Source organism: Brassica napus, unplaced genomic scaffold, assembly GCF_020379485.1.
Source record: "Brassica napus cultivar Da-Ae unplaced genomic scaffold, Da-Ae ScsIHWf_1197;HRSCAF=1714, whole genome shotgun sequence".
Classification (NCBI taxonomy): Eukaryota; Viridiplantae; Streptophyta; class Magnoliopsida; order Brassicales; family Brassicaceae; genus Brassica; species Brassica napus.
Window position 1 is genome coordinate 137815 of NW_026014618.1, and position 23771 is coordinate 161585.

At 45.8% G+C, this 23771-nt stretch overlaps 1 protein-coding gene across 1 annotated transcript; it reads right to left on the reverse strand.

Annotated features, from left to right (window-relative positions):
• Positions 1-9530: 9530 nt before the first annotated feature.
• LOC125596342 lies at positions 9531-12760 on the reverse strand. Its single transcript, XM_048771520.1, has 5 exons — positions 11844-12760; positions 11083-11732; positions 10472-11003; positions 10294-10393; positions 9531-10205 (listed from the first exon to the last, which is right to left on the reverse strand). The coding sequence occupies exons 1-5, from the start codon at positions 12758-12760 to the stop codon at positions 9531-9533; spliced, it is 2874 nt and encodes a 957-aa protein (XP_048627477.1).
• Between the last annotated feature and the right edge of the window lie 11011 nt (positions 12761-23771).

Below are 23771 nucleotides of genomic sequence, written 5' to 3' on the forward strand. Positions count from 1 at the left end.
GTTTAAATAAGGAAACTAGGAAAACCCTAATTTCCCAGAGGACCCGAATATCTGCTAATTACCACACGTCAAGCAATCAGAACACGAGAATAACAACGATAAAGTATAAGAAATCGAAGAAGAGAGCAAAGAAGATCTTATTTCCGAATTTGCGTATGAGCGTTTACAACAAGGTATAAGCCTGGGCTCGAGAGCTGTCGGCGAGATTCCTAGTTCTAGCAACCCTAAGACGGCTAAACCTAATTGAGTCGCAGCTCGAAATAACAAAAACGGAAAAATGCCTAAATTGCTCTAAGTGCTAAGTTTGCTCTGAAAAAGTTCTCCTCCATGCTCCTCGCCCATGACTCCTTATATACTAGCTCCAAGGTCGGTTTACGCTTTTACTCTTCTGCCCTTAAGCCGTCATAGCATAAAAATGGAGATATTCCATTTTTCCCGATCTTCACAATTATCTTCAAAACTTCCGTATTTATCCGCGGAAACTTGAAATTTATCCTTCCTTGTGGACCAAGCATAAACCGTGTTGTGGTTTACGGGCTTTTGGTTAAGAAATCGTAGGATGGGCCTCGAGTCGTGTTTTAGGTCCCTTTGGGCCGTCTTCCGACTTGACACGTTTACTACGAGTTCTTTTGATAAAGAACAAATTTTCCACGGTTTTTAATTCGCAAAGTCTGATCGATGATTTAGAATAGCGGAAAGCATGGACTGAGCTTGCTACAGTCTTCGGGAGATGGCATTTGAAGGTTTGACGAGAATGCATAGACTGGTGTTGTATCGATGTTCGGAAGAGCTCGATCGCTATGCAATGACCAAACTTTGGCTCAAGCCCGGTCGCTATGTAGCGACCAAGCTTTGGCTCGAACTCAGTCGCTACGTAGCGACCGAGCTTTGGCGTGAGCTCGGTCGTTACGTAGCGACCGAGCAGAACGATTGCTCGGTCGCAACGTAGCGACCGAGCTTTGGCTCGAGCTTGGTCGCTATGTAGCGACCGATCGGGTCGGATGTTCGGTCACTTCGTAGCGACCGGCATCGGCTCGGACTTGGTTGCAAGGTAGCGACCGGACAGCGTGTATGTGCAGTAGTTACGCAACGACCGAGCTTGGTTCGTTTGCTTTTGAATCTTCAAGGATACTACTTCGTAAAAACTTCGTATTGGCTATCATTTTTTTACAAAAATTATATCTTTATTTTTACTATCTCTTTCGAAAATACGATCTCCGAGGATTTTTGGGTGGTAATTCCGTCGTGACTGTTTTTGACCCCAACAGTTAGCCCCCCAACCCGTTAGGATCATGCATCGTAGGATCCTAGCGTGCGGTTAGGCATGTTTGGCAAGTTAGGCGTGTTGGATGGAATTAATATCCGAAAGTCCAAGCTTGAATAGTAAATCCTCATGCCTATAAGAAGGGATGTAACTTGTTTCATAATTTTTTCACTTTCTTGTCTTTCTCTAAGATCTTTCTTAAGAAAAACTTTCTTTCTTTCTCTCCACCCTTTTCCTTTATTTTCTCAAGAGAAGTGTAAAAATGTTGAGCAAGAAAAAGATTGCGAAAAAGGGTCTTCATCCGCGAGTGCTTACGAAGAGCTCATTGTTCGGAAGATGGAGTTCGTGCCTCACCCGGTAAATCCCGCCGAGAACGAGGCATGGTGGGTTGCGCATTATGGTTTGATGACTCCTCCCAAGAGAAGTCGTTCCCGGTCCTGATCTAGGTTAGCTTTCCCAGGATGATAAGCTATGTCCAGATCATAATCTGCAACAAACTCCATCCACCTCCTCTGCCTTAAGTTTAACTCAGGCTGAGTGAATATGTACTTCAAGCTCTTATGGTCTGTGAGTATTTGCACCCTGGCACCATAAAGATATGATCTCCATATCTTTAATGCAAATACTACTGCAGCCATCTCCAAATCATGGGTCGAATAGTTACCCTCATGCTTCCTTAACTGTCGGGAAGCATAGGCTATCACCTTCCCATGTTGTGTCAAAACACAACCAAGACCGGTTATGGATGCATCCGTATACACCACATAAGGCTGATCAGCCTCAGGCAACACCAGGACAGGTGCATTAGTCAACATGTTCTTGAGTGCTGCAAAACGTTTCGCACACTCCTCAGACCATGTGAACCTCACGTCCTTGCCTGTCAGCTTAGTCATAGGTTGAGCTATTCTCGAGAACCCCTTGACATATTTCCTGTAATAACCAGCCAACCCTAAGAAGCTTCTAACTTCCGTAGCATTCTTTGGCTGTGGCCATTCCTGGATACATTTGATCTTATCTTGATCCACTGAGACTCCTTTATCAGACACCACATGTCCAAGGAACCCAATGCTTTTCTGCCAGAAACTACACTTGCTTAGCTTAGCAAAGAGCTTCTGTTCTCTCAGGCGGCCCAACACCGCCCTAAGGTGTCTTTCATGGTCCTCCTTTGTCTTGGAATACACGAGTATATCATCAATGAAGATGATCACAAACTCGTCCAAGTATTCCCTGAAGATGTCGTTCATCATCTTCATGAATGCAGCAGGTGCATTGGTCAGTCCGAACGGCATAACCACAAACTCATAGTGGCCATACCTAGTTCGGAACGCTGTCTTCCTCACATCATCTGGTGCAATGGGGATCTGATGATACCCAGAGGCCAAGTCAATCTTGGAGAACCACTTGGCTCCACGGAGTTGATCCAACAACTCATCAATCATGGGTAAAGGGTACTTGTTCTTCACAGTCACCCTGTTCAAACCCCTATAATCAATGCACAACCTAAAGCTACCATCCTTTTTCTTAACAAATAGGACTGGTGCTCCCCAAGGTGATACACTAGGGCGTATGAACCCCTTCTCAAGCAACTCCTCAAGTTGCTTCTTCAGCTCTGCCATCTCAGCTAGTGCCATTCTATATGGACTTTTTGATAATGGGGCCGTTCCAGGTTCCAATTCAATGATGAATGGGTCAGCCCTATCAGGGGGAATGCCCTGTAGTGCCCCAAACACATCCTGAAATTCCCGAACCAACGATATACCCTCTGGGTCACAGGCCCCTACAACCTCATCAGTGTAAATGGTAGCCAAAAAGGCCTCACAACCATTTCCAAGCATCCGTTCTACTTGGACTGCTGAAACCACCAAACTACAAGAGGTTGGCTTGATTCCTTGGTACTTAATCGGGGGTCCAAACTCGTTCTCAAGTTGCACCTTTCCCCGGTGACAATCTAGAGTTGCCCGATACTTTCCCAACCAGTCCATGCCCAAGATAACTTCATGATGCTTGAGGGGGACAACAATCAGATCTATAGGCATCGGCCTATCCAAGATCACCACAGGGATGTCCTTAACCAGACCGAGTGAGTTCATAACTTGCCCTCCGGCCGCACTCACTCGTTCAGGACCATCCCATGTTCCATACTGGAACAAACCTTTTCCTATCATACTTGGACTCACAAAACTATGTGTAGCTCCAGTATCAAATAATGTGTGTGTTTCCACACCACCAGTACTTAAGGTCCCTACACAAGACCCATCAAAGTATATCTATCCATCCTAGGTTCCATACCATGCAATTCTACTGGAATTGTAAAACTAGTAGTCTAGAATGTTACCAGTGATCGCTTGGAAAGGCTGAGTCCCATCCAATCCTTGGATAGCTCATACACACGAGGTGTTGAGGTCTGGCCTCGTCCCTGGACTGGCCTGCTAGCCTCTCCACGTCCCTTACTTTGGTTGCCTTGCAACTTAGGGCAATCCCTGCGGTAGTGGCCCTTCTGGCCGCAGTGGTGACAGGTCCTGGACTCACCCAGCGGGCTTGGACAATCCTTGGCTGAGTGATCCATCTTACCACATCGAGTACAGGCACCCATGGCCTTCCAGCACTCTCCACCGTGGTATCGACCACACTTAGGGCACTCTGACCTACCACTTGAGGTTTTACCCTCCTCGGTCGAGTCCCTCTTCCTCTTCTTGTCACCACTCTGACCCGAGGATACCACCAAACTCTTCAGCTTCTGCTTACCCTCCTCGGTGAGGTTGGTCTCCAGCAAGGCCATCCTCTCAACCAACTCAGAAACCGTGTGGAACTTACAAACAGAACAGTAGGTTCGAAGTTCCACCCTTAGGCCCCGGATGAACCTTCGGACTTGAACCTTCTCATCCTCCAGTTCTCTTCCCACATACCTCCTGAGTCGGTTGAACTCTTCTTCATACTCACGAACAGTCCTCCGTCCCTGAGTCAAGTCCAGGAACTTGGACTCCAAACGATCCCACACCTCAGCAGGAAAGTACTTATGGTTGAACTCAACCTCAAAGTCAGCAACGTGCTCAATGGTACCATTGGTACGCTTGTCCAAAGCTAACCACCAATTATGTGCATCTCCCTCCAGGAAGTGTACTGCTATGTCCTTCTGGTAATCCTCAGGACATCGTGTGGACTTGAAGTTTCGAACCAACCTGGTTCTCCACTCGTCCGCCTCCATAGGATCAACACTTCCAGCAAAGTGTTTGGTTCCCAACTTGGAGATATGCTCCAGCACCTTCAGGTAGTCCATACCATGCACTGGCCTAACCGGTGGGTCTATCTCAATCACCTCAGCGACACGGCTAGCACCAACATCAGCCACTCCAGCAGCAACCCAAACCGGAGGATTAGCCTGTCCCACGGACGAGTTCACCAATGGTGTGAACGCCTGTGTCAAGGAGGCTATCTGAGCTCCCATGATCTGCATAGCCTCCACCAAGCCCCTTATGGTCGGCTCAATGACCTTCTCGGCACCAGTGACCCGAACATTGTTTGCATCAACATTCTGGCCACTCCCAGCACCAACGTTGGACGACCCAGTATCGTCTCCATGGACTTGCTCTTGCTGCTCGTCCACATTAGTTTCATTAACCTCAGTAGGAAGAGTTGGACCCACTGGAAGTCCGGTTGCATTGTCCACCTGCTCCACCAGAGCGGGTAGCACTGTGGTTGGAATGGTTCCAGCTGGTAACACTCCGGTCTGTTCAGCACCATCCTGCCCCACTGCTCCAGACGCTCCAGTTGCCTCCTTTCCTTTCCGAGATTTATACCTTCTTGTACCCTTAGGAGTTACAAACACAAACAAAAGGTTAGTCCACAACTGAACACACAACCTCAATCACTCCTAAGTTAATCAGTACAAAAGATTACTTAGAACCCAACAATCTCACCATGAGTCCAAACGGCCAAGTGTGTGGTGAACCAATAACCCAACAAATCCTAGAATCAAGAAGAAGGCTCTGATACCAACTTGTAAGACCCGATCCTGGATTCCCTAATCCAACCAGACCGCGGCCTCACCAAACAATGCAACCAGTTTCATTTACAAATTCTAGTTCAAGTGTTAAATAATTCTAAGTCTTTTTCAGAGTTTTGAGTTTCCAACATTCACACTTAAACAATCCAACATCGACTAGGGCAAATAGATATTTCATAGATAATAACCAAGGTTCATACATCATTCATCATCCTAATAAATAGATCACACACTAGAATCGCATAAGTTCACAAGTTGCACAATAGGCTACAATAATTACACAATTTTCAGAATCAACCCAATCACCACCCATCTTCCCATGGCCGCGGTCCTCATGGTGCTTTTCCCTTACCACGGTCAATTTCTGGTCCTGGATCCAACACAAACAAACACACAATCACAAGGTTAGATTACAAAACAAGAATCAGTTCACATTGCATGGTCGGATCCAATCTAGTCAAGAACAATCATCAAAAATGTCAAATCTGACCCCTTTAAAAAGAGATCCAAATACCAAATAAAATTCATGATAAATCATGACAATTCAGAAAAAAAATATTCCCATAATCAGATTCAAAAGAACTGGCTCAGATCATAGTGATCTCGGCCATGAACAGCCCACACAAGAACAAGGGGCTTTCATGGGGATTTGATCAGGCCAAGGCCTTAAGATCGATAGATCCTTCCCTGTAATATCATAAAACAATCCATAGTACAATATATATGAAGAAAACAGAGTAGAAGAAGTCAGAGTAAGGAGTGGCCAATCGATCCAAACCGGCCAGACTCACACGGCCATCATCCGCGGCCTTCACCGGTTACTCTTGGCCACACCTCTCACCTTAGGAGTTCGGTCTCCAGGGGCGACTTCCTTCTCTTTCTCCTTTGCCTTCTCCTTGTATTTCTGCCTCAAATCCATCCTCTTGATCACACGCCCAAACACACCAGGAACACTTAAGAACAATCTCTTGGATCAAATCGGCCAATCCAAGGTTTGTATCTCTCTTTCTCTCTTGAATTTTCTCTGTGTTTCTCTCTGTGTGAAAGTGAGTAAAAATCGACCAGAATGGCAGAAATGAGAGAGAGAGGACGACTTAAACTGTCCCCAACCGCCTGGGTGAACAGTTACCAAAAATCACATCCCTTCTTCCCAAAACCGTCCCATAACCGTCCCATAACCGCCCATTGGAGGTTTCTCCCCTATTCTTCCTTTGACAAATCGATCACTGAGCCTCATCTCACACTCTGGAAGCTTGCCCACTCCCTGTCCCAAGCCTAAGACCAATTTGGTCGAACCGTCCTGCACCCGGACACCCGGCTCGCCCAGTAACCGTCCCGGACTCGTCCACACTGATCCGAACCAGAACGCACCGTTCACCGGATTGAGCTGACCTCCAGCTGTTCCGAGCTGAGTGAGCTAGTCCACCAGCTCCTGTGAGCTGAACAGATCATGGTGAACTGAATACCAGCTGAACCGAGCTGATTGAACTCAAACCAACACTCGTCCAGCTGGCTAAACACTCACTCAACTCCTTTACCCTTGTTTCCATCGTATCCTGGTTAAGCCTCAGCTGACTGATGCCCTTAACCTTCATTCAGGGCCATGATACGCTTGTCTCAAGGTCTAATGACCTGACTGGTGCGTCTCCCCGCACCATGGCCCGTCCGGGCGATCCTATCTAGGATCGGGGACATGACATGACCGCTCTTCATCAAGCTCCGTCTTCATCCGCTCCATGTACTGAACAATACTTGAGGAAGAAACAGAGAGCTGAGATGATGAGGTTGAGATAGCTTCAGAGGTACGACCGATACCATACCGATGACCCTTCTTAATAGGAACATTCTACAAAAGAAGAGTAGAAAGATTTTAAAATTTTATAAGAACTATAAATATAACATGTTAATATTCAAGCAGCTGGATTTGAAGTAACCGATCCAACATCTAACTGAAGAAAAAATAAACTGACTCGGTTTCTGTTTTGCTATATATAAAAGTCACACAACCTTTAACTGAATTCAAACTGACAGTTCTACTGAAGTGAAACCAAACCTATATTAGGAGCTTGAGTACGAATCCTAAAATTCTAAGTTATAGGCTGGAGAAAAAAAAAAACAACTGACCACATAGGGTAGACATACCTCGAGAACCAGTTGGTTGATCTCTTCGCGGGACAGCATGTTAGAAGCTGTAGATCCATCATTCGCAGACAACTGATGAGACTGCTGAAGTTGTTCTTCTTTTTCCTCCTTCAGCTTACTCAGAGTTGCCAACAGCTCTCTCGCAACAGGATCTTGCACCTCACCGGTTTGTTTATTGGTGTGCATATCCCTCATCAATTCTAACCAATCTGGTGGCACATCACCCCTTTCAGCAGTCTTCCAATAAACACACAAATGATATAAGAGTATCAGTTCAATGTATATGATGAAATTAATAAAGTTGAAAAAAAAAATACCGCTTACCATTTCTATCTCACGTTCCTCTCGTGTCTTAGCACCACCATTGTGTACTGCTTCACCTTTTCCACCACGCTTGCTTCTTCTATTAACAGAATTGGTAGCTGCAATATGTGCAGTAGAATCGAGCTGCCAATAGGCTTTAAACCCGTCCCACACATCTTGATTCAGACATATGGGTTTATCCTTCTTCAGCCTCCACTTTTTCTTCCACTCAGTCACGTTGCTCGTGTACTGCTTTCTAGCCTGCAAATTAAAGGCTGTCCGCACATCATTGGTGAAAGCAGGGTCCCAGTTCCAATCTTGCTGCAATGAACATGCAAACACAACAAACATATGCATAAGTCGAAATTAATCTGTAACCAAGCGGACATTTACATTACAAAAAGACATTACCGCAAATGAACGGAGCCACATCTTCTGAATTTCTAATGGAACATGTGCATACGTCGGATAAGGCAACTCAAGGAGACTGTGAAAGCATTTCAAAATCGACTTGCAAATTGCATTGCGATTTCTTCGCCTAAACCTTAAACAATGAATACATAAGCACATAGCAAAACAGAAATGATTAGATTAAGAGTTAAAAATTTACCAGCTAGTATTTGGTTCTCCATTTGGGCTCAGCTTAGGAAGCAACTCTCGTCCTGGTGCCACCAACAACTCGTTCAGTAACCTATCCTCGATGATTGATGCTGGCTGTGGCTGAGGGACACTTGTTCCTTGTGCAGCCGGGGAACCCAGACCAGCAGATGAGGAAGATGGAAAAGAACCGGCGAGAAAATCCGCATAAGACCTCGAGTTAAAAAAAAATTAACACTTAGAACAAGAAATGAAATGTTTTTGACAGAGAGTTAACAACATAACCGATCAAAATCTAGTACTTTTAGAGTTTTAATTACCACAACCTATAAGAAGCTATCAACATCATACACAAAAAATCATTTGACAAAATCAAAACCAATGATTCATTCACACGAAGCAGACCAAGAATCTATCAAAATCATAGACGGGAATTTTTTCCATAATCAAAACCGACAATCAAGCATTCAGACGAAGCAGGACAAGAAGCTATCAACATCATAACGAGAAATCATTTGCCCTAAAACCTAAACTAAACAAACGAAACTCATAAAACTTACATCTTTCGGCTGAGATTTTCGAGAGAGAGAGAGGGAGAGAGATGGGAATGAAGGGACGGCGAGATCGACGGAGAACGGCGGGGGAGAGCGACGGAGAACGGCGGGGGAGAGCGACGGAGAACGGCGGGGGAGAGCGACGCAGAATGGAGGGGGAGATCGACGCAGGTCGAGATCGACGGGGATGAAACAAGGAGGCGATTTCGTCGAGAGGGGGAGGATACGGATTAGGGTTAATGCGTTTCTGGATTTATATATAACGCTTTCCGACCACCATAATGGTTGGAAATCGGTCAGAACATTCCGACCGAAGCCAGTCAGAAATCCGTCGGAAATTGAATATTTTTTTTAAAAAAAAAATCCGCTTAGAATCATTCATTAAAATAAAATAAAACATATGAAAAATATTTTATTTAAAAGTACTCAAACTTACTAAAAAATATTCTCTTAAATATTACAAAATATATAATATCTTTCTAACTTATAAAAGTTTTTAAAAAATATTGAAGATTTTGTTTTAAAAAAAAATCCGCTTTGAAACATTCATTAAAATAAAATAAAACATATGAAAAAAATTTCTAAAAAGTACTCAGACTTACTAAAAAATATTTTCTCTTAAACATTACAAAATATATAATATCTTTCTAACTTATAAAAGTTTTAATTAATCCGAATTTGATGAATATTCTGAAGAAACCGAGTCTTCGTTGAATTCTCCTTTCTCCGACTCCGAATCTGAGAATACTTCGTTGTCACCTACACCAGTAAAATCAACAACAAGATCGATTTCGCTTCCATCAACATGAAGATCACCTATGGCACTGCTCGAGGATTGTTGCATCGCAGCCGTATCCGAAACTCCTTCCAATTTCCCCCGTGGAGTTATATGGGTCACGGTGACCCAAGGGTCTTGTTTATTCCTCACACGAGGATACCGAATATAAGTTACTTGATCAGCTTGTGAAGCCAGAATGAACGGATCATAGTTTGCAAGACTTCTTCTGGAATGAACTGATGTTACTCCAAACTCGTCAATTCGTACACCATATCCAACGATCGGGTTGTACCAATCAGCAAAGAAGGCAACACACCTCAAATTAAGGATCCCCGGATAGTGAATCTCCAATATCTCACGCAAAATACCATAGTAGATTACTTCGCCAGATCTAGCAGATATACCATGATTTATAGTTGGCTGCGTAGTGTTTTCGCTGAAAATCTTAAAAGCATATCCACGCGTGCAATACATCGGGTACGACACAGCAACAAATTTGGGACCAAGGGCCAACTCCTCTAACCATGGCTGAATAGGATCTCCTCTAGACAAGAGAAACCTTACCTGCATAGTAGTCACAAATTTAAGTAATGCACCATGTACAAAAAATCAAAAATTCAGAAGTAATAGAGAATAGATTTGAAAAACTTACATAGAATTTTAGCCAATTTACAAACTCGTTTTCTTTTAGTGCAGAAAGCTGATCTTCAGTGTAATTAGGATATGCACCCCTTATTTGCTCCATGTAAATCCTGCCATTGAAATCATAATTAGTTACAAATTTATTTACAAAATAGGATTCTTAATATATCATACTAAAACATAACTACCTTTCGTATGTCATTACTTCTTCGCAGTTTGCTAAAATGTACTTATGTAAGTGCATGTGCTCTTGTTCGGTGAGTCTTCTACTTTTTCCTTTTCCACTTAATCGACCAATTTGGGAAAATATGGTAGGCACCTCGACGGGATAAACTGTTCTCTGCCCTCCATCATCATGTCTTGATGGTTTTCGACTTTTAGTTTGTACTTCTGGGGCAAAATAGTAAGCAGCGAACTGGGATGTTTCCTCATTGATGCTTTGTGAAACAATAGAACCCTCAACTCGGCTTAAATTTTTCACTTTCTGCTTGAAATGATACATAGAACGCTCAACCAGGTACATCCATCGATATTGAACCGGGCCCCCAAGTTCTGCTTCTCGAGCGAGATGGATTGGAAGATGCTCCATAACATCAAAAAAGGAAGGTGGAAAAATCTTCTGGACATTGCATTGGATTATCGGAATCATTTCTTTCAAGTTTCTAATTCCATCTGCTGTTAATGATCTCGAGCACAAATCTCGAAAGAAAGCTGCTATTCCTGTAACAAAGAAAAAATTATGTTAGATATGAAAAGATACTATGTAACAGGTGAAGAAGTTATTAAATACTAATTTTACCTGCTATTGCTTCATGTACATGTTTTGGAAGAAGAACAGCGAAGCAAAATGGGAGAAGACGCTGCATCATGACATGACAATCATGACTTTTCAAACCAGAAAACTTTCCTTCTTCGCGATTAACACAGTTCCTTAGATTTGACGCATATCCATCTGGGAATTTGACGCTATCTATAAACCAGTCGAAGAACTCTTGCTTTGCAGATGCATCTAACCGATAGATAGGCATTGGAAGTCTTCCTCTCCCATCCACGTGGAGAGATTCCCGGGCACATATATCTGGCAAGTCTAATATGGACTTCAGGTTGTCTTTCGTCTTTCCCTTGACATTGAGAATGGTATTCATGATGTTGTCAAATATATTCTTCTCTATATGCATCACATCTAAATTATGCCTAAGTAGATGGTTCTCCCAATACGGCAACTTCCAAAAAATACTTCTCTTGTGCCAGTTGTGATGTTCGCCATATCCATAAACTGGATCATGCCCATTTCCCCCACATTTAGCTGTCGATTCCACACCAAAATCTCTGAGTTCAGTCAGGATAGATTTTCCATCTATTTCTGGTGGCGGACCATCAAACACCTTTTTGTTCTTAGTAAACAAAGTGGTGCTTTTTCGATACGGATGGTCGTGGGGTAGATATCGTCTATGACAATCAAACCAACATGTCTTCCTTCCATTCTTCAGTTGAAACGCATCTGTGTTATCTTGACAGTAGGGACACGCTAATCTTCCATGTGTTGTCCATCCAGATAACATTCCGTATGCGGGAAAGTCACTTATGGTCCACATAAGCACTGCACGCATTATAAAATTCTGCCTAGCAGATATATCATACACTTCAACTCCTTCGGCCCATAGCATTTTCATCTCATGAATCAATGGTTGCAAATAGACATCAAGGGATCTTTTAGGATGTGCAGGACCAGGAACTAGAATTGTGAGAAAGAGAAACTCTCGTTTCATGCACAATGATGGAGGTAAATTGTATGGTGTTACAATAACTGGCCAAAGAGAATATTGTCTCCCATGGCTTCCGAACGGGTTGAATCCATCCGTACTTAATCCAAGGTAAACATTTCTTCTCTCAGATGCAAAACTAGGATACACTGACTGAAAATGTTGCCAGGCTTTCGCGTCTGATGGATGAGCAATTTCTCCGTTGCTGTTGTGTTCACCATGCCATCTCATAGCATCGGCGGTATGTTTGGATTGGTATAACCTCTTTAGTCGGTCTGTTATTGGCAAGTACCACATTCTCTTATATGGGATTTTAGTCTTTCGACTTGTTTTTTGAAACCGTGGTTTGTGACAAAATCGACAACTAGTACGATCAACATCCCTTCTCCAGTATAGCATACAGTTGTCGATGCAAACATCTAACATTTGATAGGGCAAACCCAACCCTGAAACTAAGTTTTGTATCTCATAATAGGTAGCTGGTGAAAGGTTATCTTCCGGCAATATATCTTTCACAAAACCAGCTATCGCATCAACACAATCTTCGCTTAAGTTATAATCTGTTTTAATAGACATCATCCTTGTTGCAGCTGAAAGAGGTGAAATACCATCTCTACAACCATCATATAACGGTTGTTTTGCTGCATCTAACATATCATAAAATTTCTGCGCTTCAAAGTTTGGTTCCTCTACTCTATACCTATCTTTAACCATTTGAACAGTTCCTATATGTTCATCTAAGCCACCTTGTTGTTCTCCTAACCCCCCCCCCCCCATGTTATTTTCTTCACTAGCACTACCGAAATTCACCATAGAATCAGTTTCACCATGCGAATACCAAACTTTATAACCCGCCATAAATCCTCTACTATATAAGTGCTTCCATACACCACTAACTGTACCAAATCTACGATTTTGACAAATTGGACAATGACAGTACATCTTACCCGTTTCCAAAGTCCTCGGCTGGTTTGACGCAAATGACATGAATTGTTGAAGACCTTCCGCAAATTCTTCTGTCAAAAGTCCAGTAGATGGATCTTGATGATTGTGATCCATCCAAGACCTAAAATATTCATTATGATTTGAAGAAGACATTTTGTATTGTAGAGAATTGTTTTTTAGAGATGAATCTGTGAATGAGCCAGGACCGGCGTCGTGATATTTAAAGAAACATTTCTGACCACTTTTGACCGTTTCTGACCGATTTCCAAATTGGAAATTTCTGACCGATATCCGACGACGAAGTTCGGTCGGAAATTTCCGACAGATTTCCGACAGATTTCGGACGGATAATATTTTAAATTATTTTCGTCGGAAAATGGTTGGAAATTTCTGACCGTTTTCTGTCGACCTTGTAGCCGTCGGAAAGTTCTGACCATATATCAGATTTCTGTCAGAAAAGACTTTCTTTCTTGTAGTGGTATAGACGCTGCGTCTGTCGAAGAGAGTTGCATTCCACTGTTCCGGAGGTTACCGAACGATCATCCTTTCATCAATCCTCTTGCTCCGTTCCCCGAGGACATCATTGCGGTGAGGGATCTTCTTAGGAATGGTCCCTTCTTTTGGACTTCCTTTACGCCGAAGAGGATTCGGAAGGCACTGAGGTTCGTGCATCCTGGTCCTGCCTCGGTTGCGGATGCGGGAAGCGACTCCGAACCTGACGACCAGGATCCCGTTGTAGCTCCAGCAGCTATGCCGGAGTCGAGCTCTTGGAAGGGAAAGGATATCGACCTTGGCGACATAGAATTTTTGATGGATGATTCTATGCTTCCAGGATGGGATCCGAACCTTGCTTATGGCGACGGGAGTGGCTCGAGCGAGGTCCCTATTCCGGATTTCGATGATTTCTTTGCTGGTCTGCCACCGGGTTTTGATGCTCCTCCACCTGCGAAAGAGTCGGCAAGGCCGAAAGTCATCGCGGAAGGGTCCCGAATAATCAATGGGGTATGATTTTTTCGAAAATATTTGTGATCGCCTAGGTATTTCCTTTTATGCTTACAATGCGTTAACTGGTTTCGCAGGGCCTTAACTTGCTTGGCTCGGCCATTGAAGCGAGCCATAGGGAGGCAATGGTCTATCGTTTTAAAGCGGAGAAAGCGGAACGAGATCTCGCTTGCGTGCAAGGCGAGATGTTGGAGTGAGAAGCGCAACTTACTCATGATCATGCGCGGGCTGTCCGTAAGGCGGAAAGTAAAGGCAAACGAGAAATCGTCGAGGTGATGAAGACTCGTGCCTCTCAATTCCAGGATGAGTATGGGAACCTCAAGAACGCCTTTACCTCGGTGGGTGATTTCCGTGAGTGCCGCGGTTCAGTCGGAAGCCTTTGGAGGACGCAAGCCGATGACTATGTGTTCCAGGAGGAAATGAGCTTGATGAAGAGCGGCATTAACGAACGTGCCCACGCTGAGGCGCTCATCCCTTCGATCGATGAGGGGATTCAAGGGTTCTGGGATTCCATCCCGGTTTCCCCTGATACCGAGGAGGTTCCGACCGGATTTCCTGACGGTGGCGAGGAAGTGGATCGTCCCGCGGAAGCGTTCGGTGCTTCGTTGTCCGGGGACTTTGACTTTGGATTATGAGAGGTGGAGTAGTTATCGAAAGAAAGATGCTCGTCTTTATATTTTATGTCTGTGGCCGAGTGTGGCCGAGAGATTTGTATGGGCCTATTTTGGCCATTTTTATTGTTTATCGGGACTGGCCGTTGGTGGCTTTGAATCCCCTTACCGCTTTACGGGGTTATTTATATGATGAATGTTCCGTTTCGAATTTTCCTGAATAGGGTCGAAGTAAATATGAGTTGTCGTCTCGCATTTAATTCCGATTAGACGTTCGATCTGTTAGTTCGTTCGTGATTCTCGTAAAAAATTACTTATCTTTATGATTTTCGGGAACATCGAGATGCGAACGGAGAGACATGGTTTTAGGATCTCGTATCTTTTAGATATCATGTCTTGAGATGTTTGAGACCAGAGCGTTGGGTTTAGGGCAAGACCTAGGTTTACTTTCGGTTAAGGTTTGTGCGGTGACTAGCCGGCTATCGTTTTTCCTGTTGCGATTTCTTCCTGACTCGTACCGATTTAAAGTCCGCGATAGGTTCTCGGCTTATATGACTTGTATGGTACGAATCGAGCATCTTCTCAGAGTTAACTGGAAGCGCTGGACCAAAATTTCGGATTTTTGTTGTAGCGCGCTTTCGTCCTTGTGTTGGACGTTTTTGAAGATCAAAAGAATGATCGAATTGCGTTTGTTTAAGACGGCTGGCGTGTTCGTCGGGGCCAATCGACGAACGGGGTGTAAGGTTTTTGGTGGTCGCGTTCGGACAATTTGTTCGTATTATCTTCGAATTTTAACTTTACGACGTCTCGCAGTTGTTTCGAAGATTATACATGTATCTTTGAATGTTTGAAAGATGATAATTTTACGAATTTTGGGCCGGATGAGGCCGTAGACAAGAGTCTTAATGTTTCCAGGCGTGTCTGAAAGTTTCTTGTGTTTAACTGACTCGTAAACTTTTTTCGATAAAGCGGAGCAACGTATATTGCAGTAAAAGTTTTTGAAGTTTCTAAAAACTCGATTATAATGATGAAGATTTTTCTAAGTGGGAGTATACGAGTATACGCACCCACTCCCCCCCCCCTTTTTAGAGAGGGGGATAGCTGAACTCGTCTTTTGATGAGCTGCCTACGTAGATCAAGCCATCTCGTAGTTCTGTTTCATGCCGTGAGTGTTTTTACTCGGCGGTAGATGTCGCGATGTCCGCCTTGACCATGTCAATCGTGGCTGGGTTAACGCTATTTTCCGGATGTTCCGGTTGAGTTGTAGCGTGGACTTCGAACTCGTGTTGAGTTTCGACGTCCGATGCGTTTGCGTCGGCAGATGATTTTAATTCGTCTTTCCTTGGGGTGTTTTTGGCCGAAGATCGATCTATCTTCGTGCGCTTGCCGTTTGCAGCTGCAGAAGTCGTGATTTGCCTTAACTTGTGCTCTGCGAGGAAGCATAGCCGCGACTATTTTTGGCATCCCCAGATAGCCGCGACTCCGCTTGGGGTTGGGAATTTGAGACCCAGGTGGTAGGTCGACGGAACTGCCTGCATGGCGTTGAGCAATGGGGTTCCCATGATCACGTTGTAGATAGCGGGATGATCGACTACCGCGAACTCGATGATTTTCGTGATCTCCTTGGCCATGACTGGCAACTGGATCGATCCAAGAGTCATCGATACTTCGCCTGAAAAACCCGTGAGTGGTTTTGGTGTCGGAATTACTTTTCCGAGTTCGATGCTCATCCGCTTGAGAGTGTCGCGGAAGATTACGTTGACCGTGCTTCCCATGTCGACGAGTACCCTTCCGACTTCTAAATCTCATATGACGAGATCTATGACGAGCGGGTCGCAGTGAGGTTGATCGATGCCGCCGGCTTCTTCCTTTGTGAAGGTGATCGAGCAATTTTGGCCATCTCAGGGAGGAGACCATGTAGGCCAATTTGCACTCGACTCTGCCTTCCGTTGGTAAGCCTTGATGGCCGACACAGTATCGCTGCAGTATTGTGGTCCTTCGATGATCATGTTGACTCTGCGATGATTGTTATCGTTCCCCTTGTCGTCCGGCCTCCTACCGCGTTTATCTCCAGGCTGGTTTCGTTGAGGGGATTTTTCAGCCGGCGGATTCCTGTCCGTCTTTGGAGGGCGATCAGAATCAAGGATGAGATCTTTGACGCTAGTTACTTCCGAGAGCTCTCCAGCGAGTAGCTTCGCAGCCAGTCTTGCTCCCAAGACTTGGCAGTTGGTCGTGGAGTGTCCTCGGGACTGGTGGAACTCGCCGAAGGTGTTTTCGTCATACCCTTGATTGCGAGTCCACGTGTTGCCCGTGGTTCGGCCTTGATCCGAATTGATCGCGTAATTATGCGCCCCTTGGAGATCTTCCCCCTCGTGATGAACGTATTTGTCGTTACGAGAGTTCTTCTTTCTCCCTTTTGGATCCACGTCCTTCGAAGATGGTCTTGCCGACTTATGTTTTTGCGATAAGACTTTAGTTTCTTCCTCGACTATGATGTAGTTCGTTGCTTTGTGGAGGGCATCCTGGATCGTTCGCGGTTTGTCGAGAGTTATCCACTTTCTGAATTTCGACTTGTACCAGAGCGTCTTTCTCAGCGCGTCAATGGCCACTTTGTCGCTTATCCCGCTGACCCTTGACATTATCAGCTTGAACCGACTGATAAACTCGCGGAGGGGTTCGTCTTCCCTCTGGGAGAGACTCCAGAGGTCAACATCGGAAGTTTTCTCTGTCGATGGTGTTACGATGAAGGCGTGCGAACCATTCAAGTGCTGCTCCTTCCAGGTTTTCAACGAACAGGCGGCAGTAACCGGGATCCTTTTCGCCGTCCTTCAGTCTAGCTCTTCCCATCGCGATGTGGAAAGCCTGAAGGTGCGCTTTTGGATCGGCCGTACCATCGTACTTCGGTACTTTGGATCAGACACCCTCATGTCCGAAATGCGACTGGTAAAAGGGGTCTTCCGAGCTCCTTCCAGCAGTCGATCGATTTCGGGGGCAGCACTAGTAGCATGATGTATTTGAGACTTTACGGCCCTCACTTCTGCCGCAGTCTTGGTGATGTAGTCGCGAAGATCACGGATATCCGATGTCTCGTCAGTAGATTTCCGAGCCTGTCGACGTTTACTGCGAGTGAGCTCGGTTTGCCTTTCAGCCAGCTCCTCTTGTTCGTTCCAATAGGCGATTTCTTCTTCTTCTTCCGTCATTGGTTTTTTGAATGGGGAGCCTTCCCGAGCAGATCGGCTCCTGGTCCTTCTTGGATGTCTGTCGACGTCCTCGTCGGTGTTGTTGGAGACATCGCTAGGATCCAGGTCAATGCGTTCGGCTTCATTATCCTCCGAGTCCTTTGCAGGGGGCGAAAGACTTTCAGGGTTCCCCTTTTCGATGGGAGATTTCTCGCTAGGGTTGTGACTGGAAGGTCATTCCCGCGCGACTCCTGATCTGTCGAGTGGGGTAGCGAAGTTGAGCCTCTTCCCACGGATTTTGGTGGTTCCGCGGGGACGGATTGCTTGGGTCCTTGCCTTTAAGGTTTCAACCTGTTTGGTCAAGGTATTCACGAGCTTATCCTGTTCTTCCGACCTTTTCTCATAGGTGGCGAACATCTTTTTAAACTCCTCGAGCGTCGCGGCGTTGGCTTGTGCGTTGGCCGCGGATACGTCCGCTGCTGGAGTGTGGAGATCGGTGTCGCTACCTCTGTTAAGGGGAGTCTGCACGTTATCCGCGTCGTTAGTTGACATGTCTGATTGAGCGTGATGTGGCTTTTGCGGGTTAGATTGATCCGTACTCCCCCTCCTTCTAGCGCCAAACTGTGGGAACCAAAATTCACACTGTCGATTTCCGTTTAAATAAGGAAACTAGGAAAACCCTAATTTCCCAGCGGACCCGGATATCTGCTAATTACCACACGTCAAGCAATCAGAACACCAGAATAACAACGATAAAGTATAAGAAATCGAAGAAGAGAACAAAGAAGATCTTATTTTCGAATTTGCGTATGAGCGTTTACAACAAGGTATAGGCCTGGGCTCGAGAGCTGTCGCCGAGATTCCTAGTTCTAGCAACCCTAAGACGGCTAAACCTAATTGAGTCGCAGCTCGAAATAACAAAAACGGAAAAATGCCTAAATTGCTCTAAGTGCTAAGTTTGCTCTGAAAAAGTTCTCCTCCATGCTCCTCGCGCAGGACTCCTTATATACTAGCTCCAAGGTTGGTTTACGCTTTTACTCTTCTGCCCTTAAGCCGTCATAGCATAAAAATGGAGATATTCCATTTTTCCCGATCTTCACAATTATTTTCAAAACTTCCGTATTTATCCGCGGAAACTTGACATTTATCCATTTATCCTTGTGGACCAAGCATAAACTGTGCTCTGGTTTACGGGCTTTTGTTTAAGAAATCATAGGATGTGCCTCGAGTCGTATTTTAGGTCCCTTTGGGCTGTCTTCCGACTCGACACGTTTACTATGAGTTCTTTTGATAAAGAATGAACTTTCCGCGGTTTTTAATTCGCAAAGTCTGATCGATGATTTAGAATAGCGGAAAGCATGGACTGAGCTTGCTACGGTATTCGGGAGATGGCATTTGAAGGTTTGACGAGAATGCATGGACTGGTGTTGTATCGATGTTCGGAAGAGCTCGATCGCTACGCAACGACTGAACTTTGGCTCAAGCCCGCTCGCTACGTAGCGACCGAGCTTTGGCTCGAACTCGGTCGCTACGTAGCGACCTAGCGGGACGAGTGCTCGGTCGCTACGTAGAGACCAAGTTTGGCTCGAGCTCGGTCGCTATGTAGCGACCGAGCTTTAGCTCGAGCTCTGTCGCTATGTATCGACCGAGCGAGACGAGCGCTCGGTCGCTACGTAGCGGCCGAGCTTGGCCGAGCTCGGTCGCTACGTAGCGACCGAGCGGGACGATTGCTTGAGCTTGGTCGCTATGTAGCGACCGAGCGGGTCGGATGTTCGGTCGCTTCTTAGCGACCGGCATCGGCTCGGACTTGGTTGCTACGTAGCGACCAGACAGCGTGTATGTGTGTTTGCTTTTGAATCTTCAAGGATACTTCTTCGTAAAAACTTCGTATTGGTTATTATTTTTTTACAAAAATTATATCTTTATTTTTACTATCTCTTTCGGAAATACGATCTCCGAGGATTTTCGGGTGGTAATTCCGTCGTGACCGTTTTAGACCCCAACACTGACCTGACTGGTGCGTCTCCTCGCACTAAAGTCTGTCCGGACGATCCTATCCAGGATCGGGGACATGACAAAACTTAGAATGGATTAGATGATTAGAAAAGGGGGGTCTTATGTAGGGACCCTATGTATTGGTGGTGTGGAAACACACGTACTGTTTGATACTGGAGCTACACACTGCTTTGTGAGCCCAGATATGATCGGAAAAGGGTTGTTCCAGATGGGAACAGAGGATGATCCTTGCATAGTGAATGCAGCCGGTGGGCAAGGTATTGCATTCATTAGGGCGAGTAAAGGATATCACAATAGTGATCCAGGATAGAGTTATGCCTATGGATCTGGTTGTGGTCTGCCTTAAGAATCATGAGGTGATATTAGGAAGGGTGCAGTTTGAGAGTGGGTGTGGACCCCCGATCAGGTTCCAATGTATTCGTCCGACCTCTGGATGCTTAGTGATATCAGCAGTCCAAGTGGAACGGATGCTTGAGAAGGGTTGTGAGGCCTTTTTGGTCACAATCGCCACTAAGGAGGTTGTAGGGGCTGGTGACCCTGTAACATCCCATTCCTGAATAGGATAATTGGGACGGCCATGGTTCGAGCAAACGTACTAGTCAGTCTAAGGACATCAAGACAAGCGTTCCATGGCCAGATAAGAAGGTTAAGGACGTAAGGAAACTTAGACTTAACCTTATACAAGTCGAGAGTCAGCTAGGAAGAGTAAGACGGTAGCTGGACGGATGGAACAAGTAGCTCGACCAGCTCAACGGAGTTAGGCTAAGCTCACTCCAGCTCGGCCACTACTAAGTCAGCTCCACTAGCTGAACTACTAGCTCACTCAGCTGAGGCAGCTGGGAGTCAGCTCATCTCATCTGGACGAACTGTTCGTGTTTCGGTCCGATGGTCCGGGTCCGGGCTGGTGGCAGGCCATGGGGGTCTGGCCATGAGGCCATGGACCGTTTGGGCATGGGACTAGGCCGTGGGCTAAGTCCAGAGGGATTGGGTAAGGCCTTGGGCCTCTGTCCGACCCAAACCCATGCGGTATTGGCGAAGGGACGCATGCGGCCGAGAGGGTGTAACCCTTGGCCGATTGTGCCCATCCGCTGGCCTGTCATGCCTGTTCGTGGGGCAAGACTTACCCCCTCGTATTCTATAAATATGGGGTCCACTCTGTCGATTTCATTCATCCAATCTAGAGTAAAAATACTCAGAGAAATCATAGAAAGTGCAAGAAAGAGAGAGAGAGTTTCCGGCCAAAGCAAGGCCGATTGTGTGGTGGTTAGGTTTCCAGCGATCTGATCGTTTGTGAGGCAACCTCCGATCAAGTATGGGAGACCGAGAGTAGGAGAAGAGCATGGAGAACCCTGACACAGTTCAGAAGGTACATGGTGGGCTATGGCTCCATCAGACCGAACAGACGGTCCTTGTGATCGCACCGCGGCTCTGGTCGGTCCATTAGACCTAACCGCTTCTCCTCTTCTTGTTTCTTTCCGGCCCTTTCTCTTCTTTCTGATTATACACGAAGGGTTGTGTTGGGTCAGTCCAAGGGACACGTCCCTAGACTTGGTCGGTCATAACCAAACCGCAAACCTAGACGCTGGTCGGTTAGACGGTCGGTTCGAATCGCACCATAGACTGGGCGGTTGGGCTAAACGTTTGGTCATGTCCCAAGAGGCACGAGTGGCTAAAGGTCACGAGTTACCAAGGGTTGTGAGGTACCAAAGGTCACGAGTTCCAAAGGTTGTGAGTTGCCAAAGGGTGTAAGTAACCAAGGGTTACGGACGCCAAGAGGTACGAGGACCAAGAGGTACCAAGGACCAAAGGCGTGCATGTTCCAAACGGTGCCTGTTGAGACAGGTCGTGTCCGTTCCTTAGGGATCAGAGCATGTCTTGTCCGTCGAGATAAGTACACGGTTTGTCTAAGCCAGGGTAAGAGTCGAAAGGTCCGATCGGCCGTTTGGCCTAACCGGATTGGGCGTGAGGCTTACTCGTCCGTTGGATCCAGGCCCAAGGCCGGATCAGGTAAGGAAGTCCGTTGGGTCTTTGATCTGGACTTCATCTAGGCCGGTCGCACCTAGATTCTATCTGGATGGACGGATTGGTCTTCGGAACGATCCGGACTGTTCGTGTGTTCTGTTTATCTATTCTGGACTGTCTATCTGATTCTAAGTCAAAGGGTGGTTGGTTGAATGACTTAGGATTCGGTAGGCAGGTTCATATCTTTTGATAAGTATAATGTCCGAGGTTTATCTATGTTCTAGGAACCAAGCCAAGCATTGTAGAATCGACCAGTTCTATTCTCGATTAAGATTAATGCTTATCTGGTTGTGGTTTCAGGAACTAAGGATGGTTCTGGTCAAGCCAAGGAGCCGTGAAGGCTCGGTCAGTGAGAGGCTGTGTAACGTGTGGTTAGATGATGCTAGGGATGAACTAGTGATTGTCTATGAAACGATTAAGAAGTTGTGGTTTTATAGTTTCTAAGTAATACATTTTATATACATTTATATTCCGTTGGGCTATCTGTTCAATTGTTTTAGAACCTCAGATTCGAACATGGCTTAGTAAATGAAAGACTTAAAATGAATCAAACAAGCAAAGGATTGATTAAGTAGCAAACGGGTCCTGTTTCGTCGAGAGGCCGGATTCGGGTGTTACAAGTTGGTATCAGAGCATGCTTGATTCTAGGATAGTTGGGTTATGTAGTCCACACACACGCAGCTAGCTGCTTCAGTCTCATGGTGAGGTTTGATAGTTAGGTCTAGGGATTAATTGTCTCGGTTATGTTATGTATATGTTGTACTAACAATGTCTGAATCCTTAGGCTGGGAAAAGCAAATCGGGAAAGACCCAAAGGAATAAGAAAATGGCCGGTCAGTCAAGTCAAGCGGCCGCGGATGGATCTAATACGTCCGGGTTACCAACCGAGCCGGCTGTGACTAACACCGGGGATGTGTTACCGACTGACCAGGCCAATCTTACGGGAACGCAACCAGAAGGTCCGCAACATCAGGAAAGTGACGAGGAAGTAGAATCCTCGAACGCTAACAGTGATGGTGTGCAGCGTGAGAAAAGGGCCGAGGGAACGGCCAACATGCCCGCAGCACTGTCCTGAGAGGACTTGTTAGAGGCCATGAAAGTAATGGGTAACCAGGTGGCGGCTATGACTCAGCTGTTCACTCCACTAGTGAATTCATCAGTTGGTCAAGCTACACCTGTAGCTACGGCTACACCTAATGCTACGGGTCCAGCTGTGGACGCGGTTGAGGTGATCGAGATCGATCCACCGGAAAGGTCTGTAAAGAAGGTTGACTATCTGAGTTTGCTTCAACATCTATCCAGATTGGGTACAAAGCAATTCTCAGGTAGTACCGACCCTGTTGTGGCAGATGAGTGGAGGAGTAGGCTGGTCCGAAACTTCCAATCAACTCGCTGTCCAGAGGATTGCAGACGAGACATTGCGGTTCACTTCCTGGAAGGGGACGCGCATAATTGGTGGCTTGCAGTTGACAAGCGCACCAATGGAAGTCTCACAATTTTTGCGGATTTTGAAGTTGAATTAACCGCAAATACTTTCCTGCTGAGGCTTGGGATTGTCTGGAAGCTAAGTTTCTAGATTTGGTCCAAGGCCGCAGGACCGTACGGGAGTACGAAGAAGAGTTCAACCGACTCTGACGGTTCGTTGGAAGAGAGCTGGATGACAAGTCAGTCCAGGTCCGTAGGTTCATCCGAGGCCTAAGGCCGGAAATGAAGACCCACTGCTCGATCCGCACTTTCAACACCGTCGGAGAACTGGTGGAACGGGTGGCTTTGCTGGAGTCTAACTTGGCTGAAGAAGCTAAGATTAAGGCTAAGCCACAGTCTGGCCCATTGGGCAAGACTAATGATAAAAAGAGAAAATGGGACCAGGCGGACGGAGGTAGGACCTCTGGTGGGCGACCTGCGTGTTCCAAAACTGTCCTCGACCGAACCCGTCTGGTAGAAGCGGCA

What these genes read in the sequence shown, in the direction of transcription:
- LOC125596342 (XM_048771520.1), bottom strand. Translation starts at nt 12,760, where the DNA reads ATGGTTAAAGATAGGTATAGAGTAGAGGAACCAAACTTTGAAGCGCAG. An exon ending in GACTTTCCCGCATACGGAAT is followed by an intron (nt 11,733 to 11,843) that starts GTTATCTGGATG and finishes TGATTGTCATAG; the next exon opens with ACGATATCTACCCCACGACC. An exon ending in TGTACATGAAGCAATAGCAG is followed by an intron (nt 11,004 to 11,082) that starts GTAAAATTAGTA and finishes TCTTTGTTACAG; the next exon opens with GAATAGCAGCTTTCTTTCGA.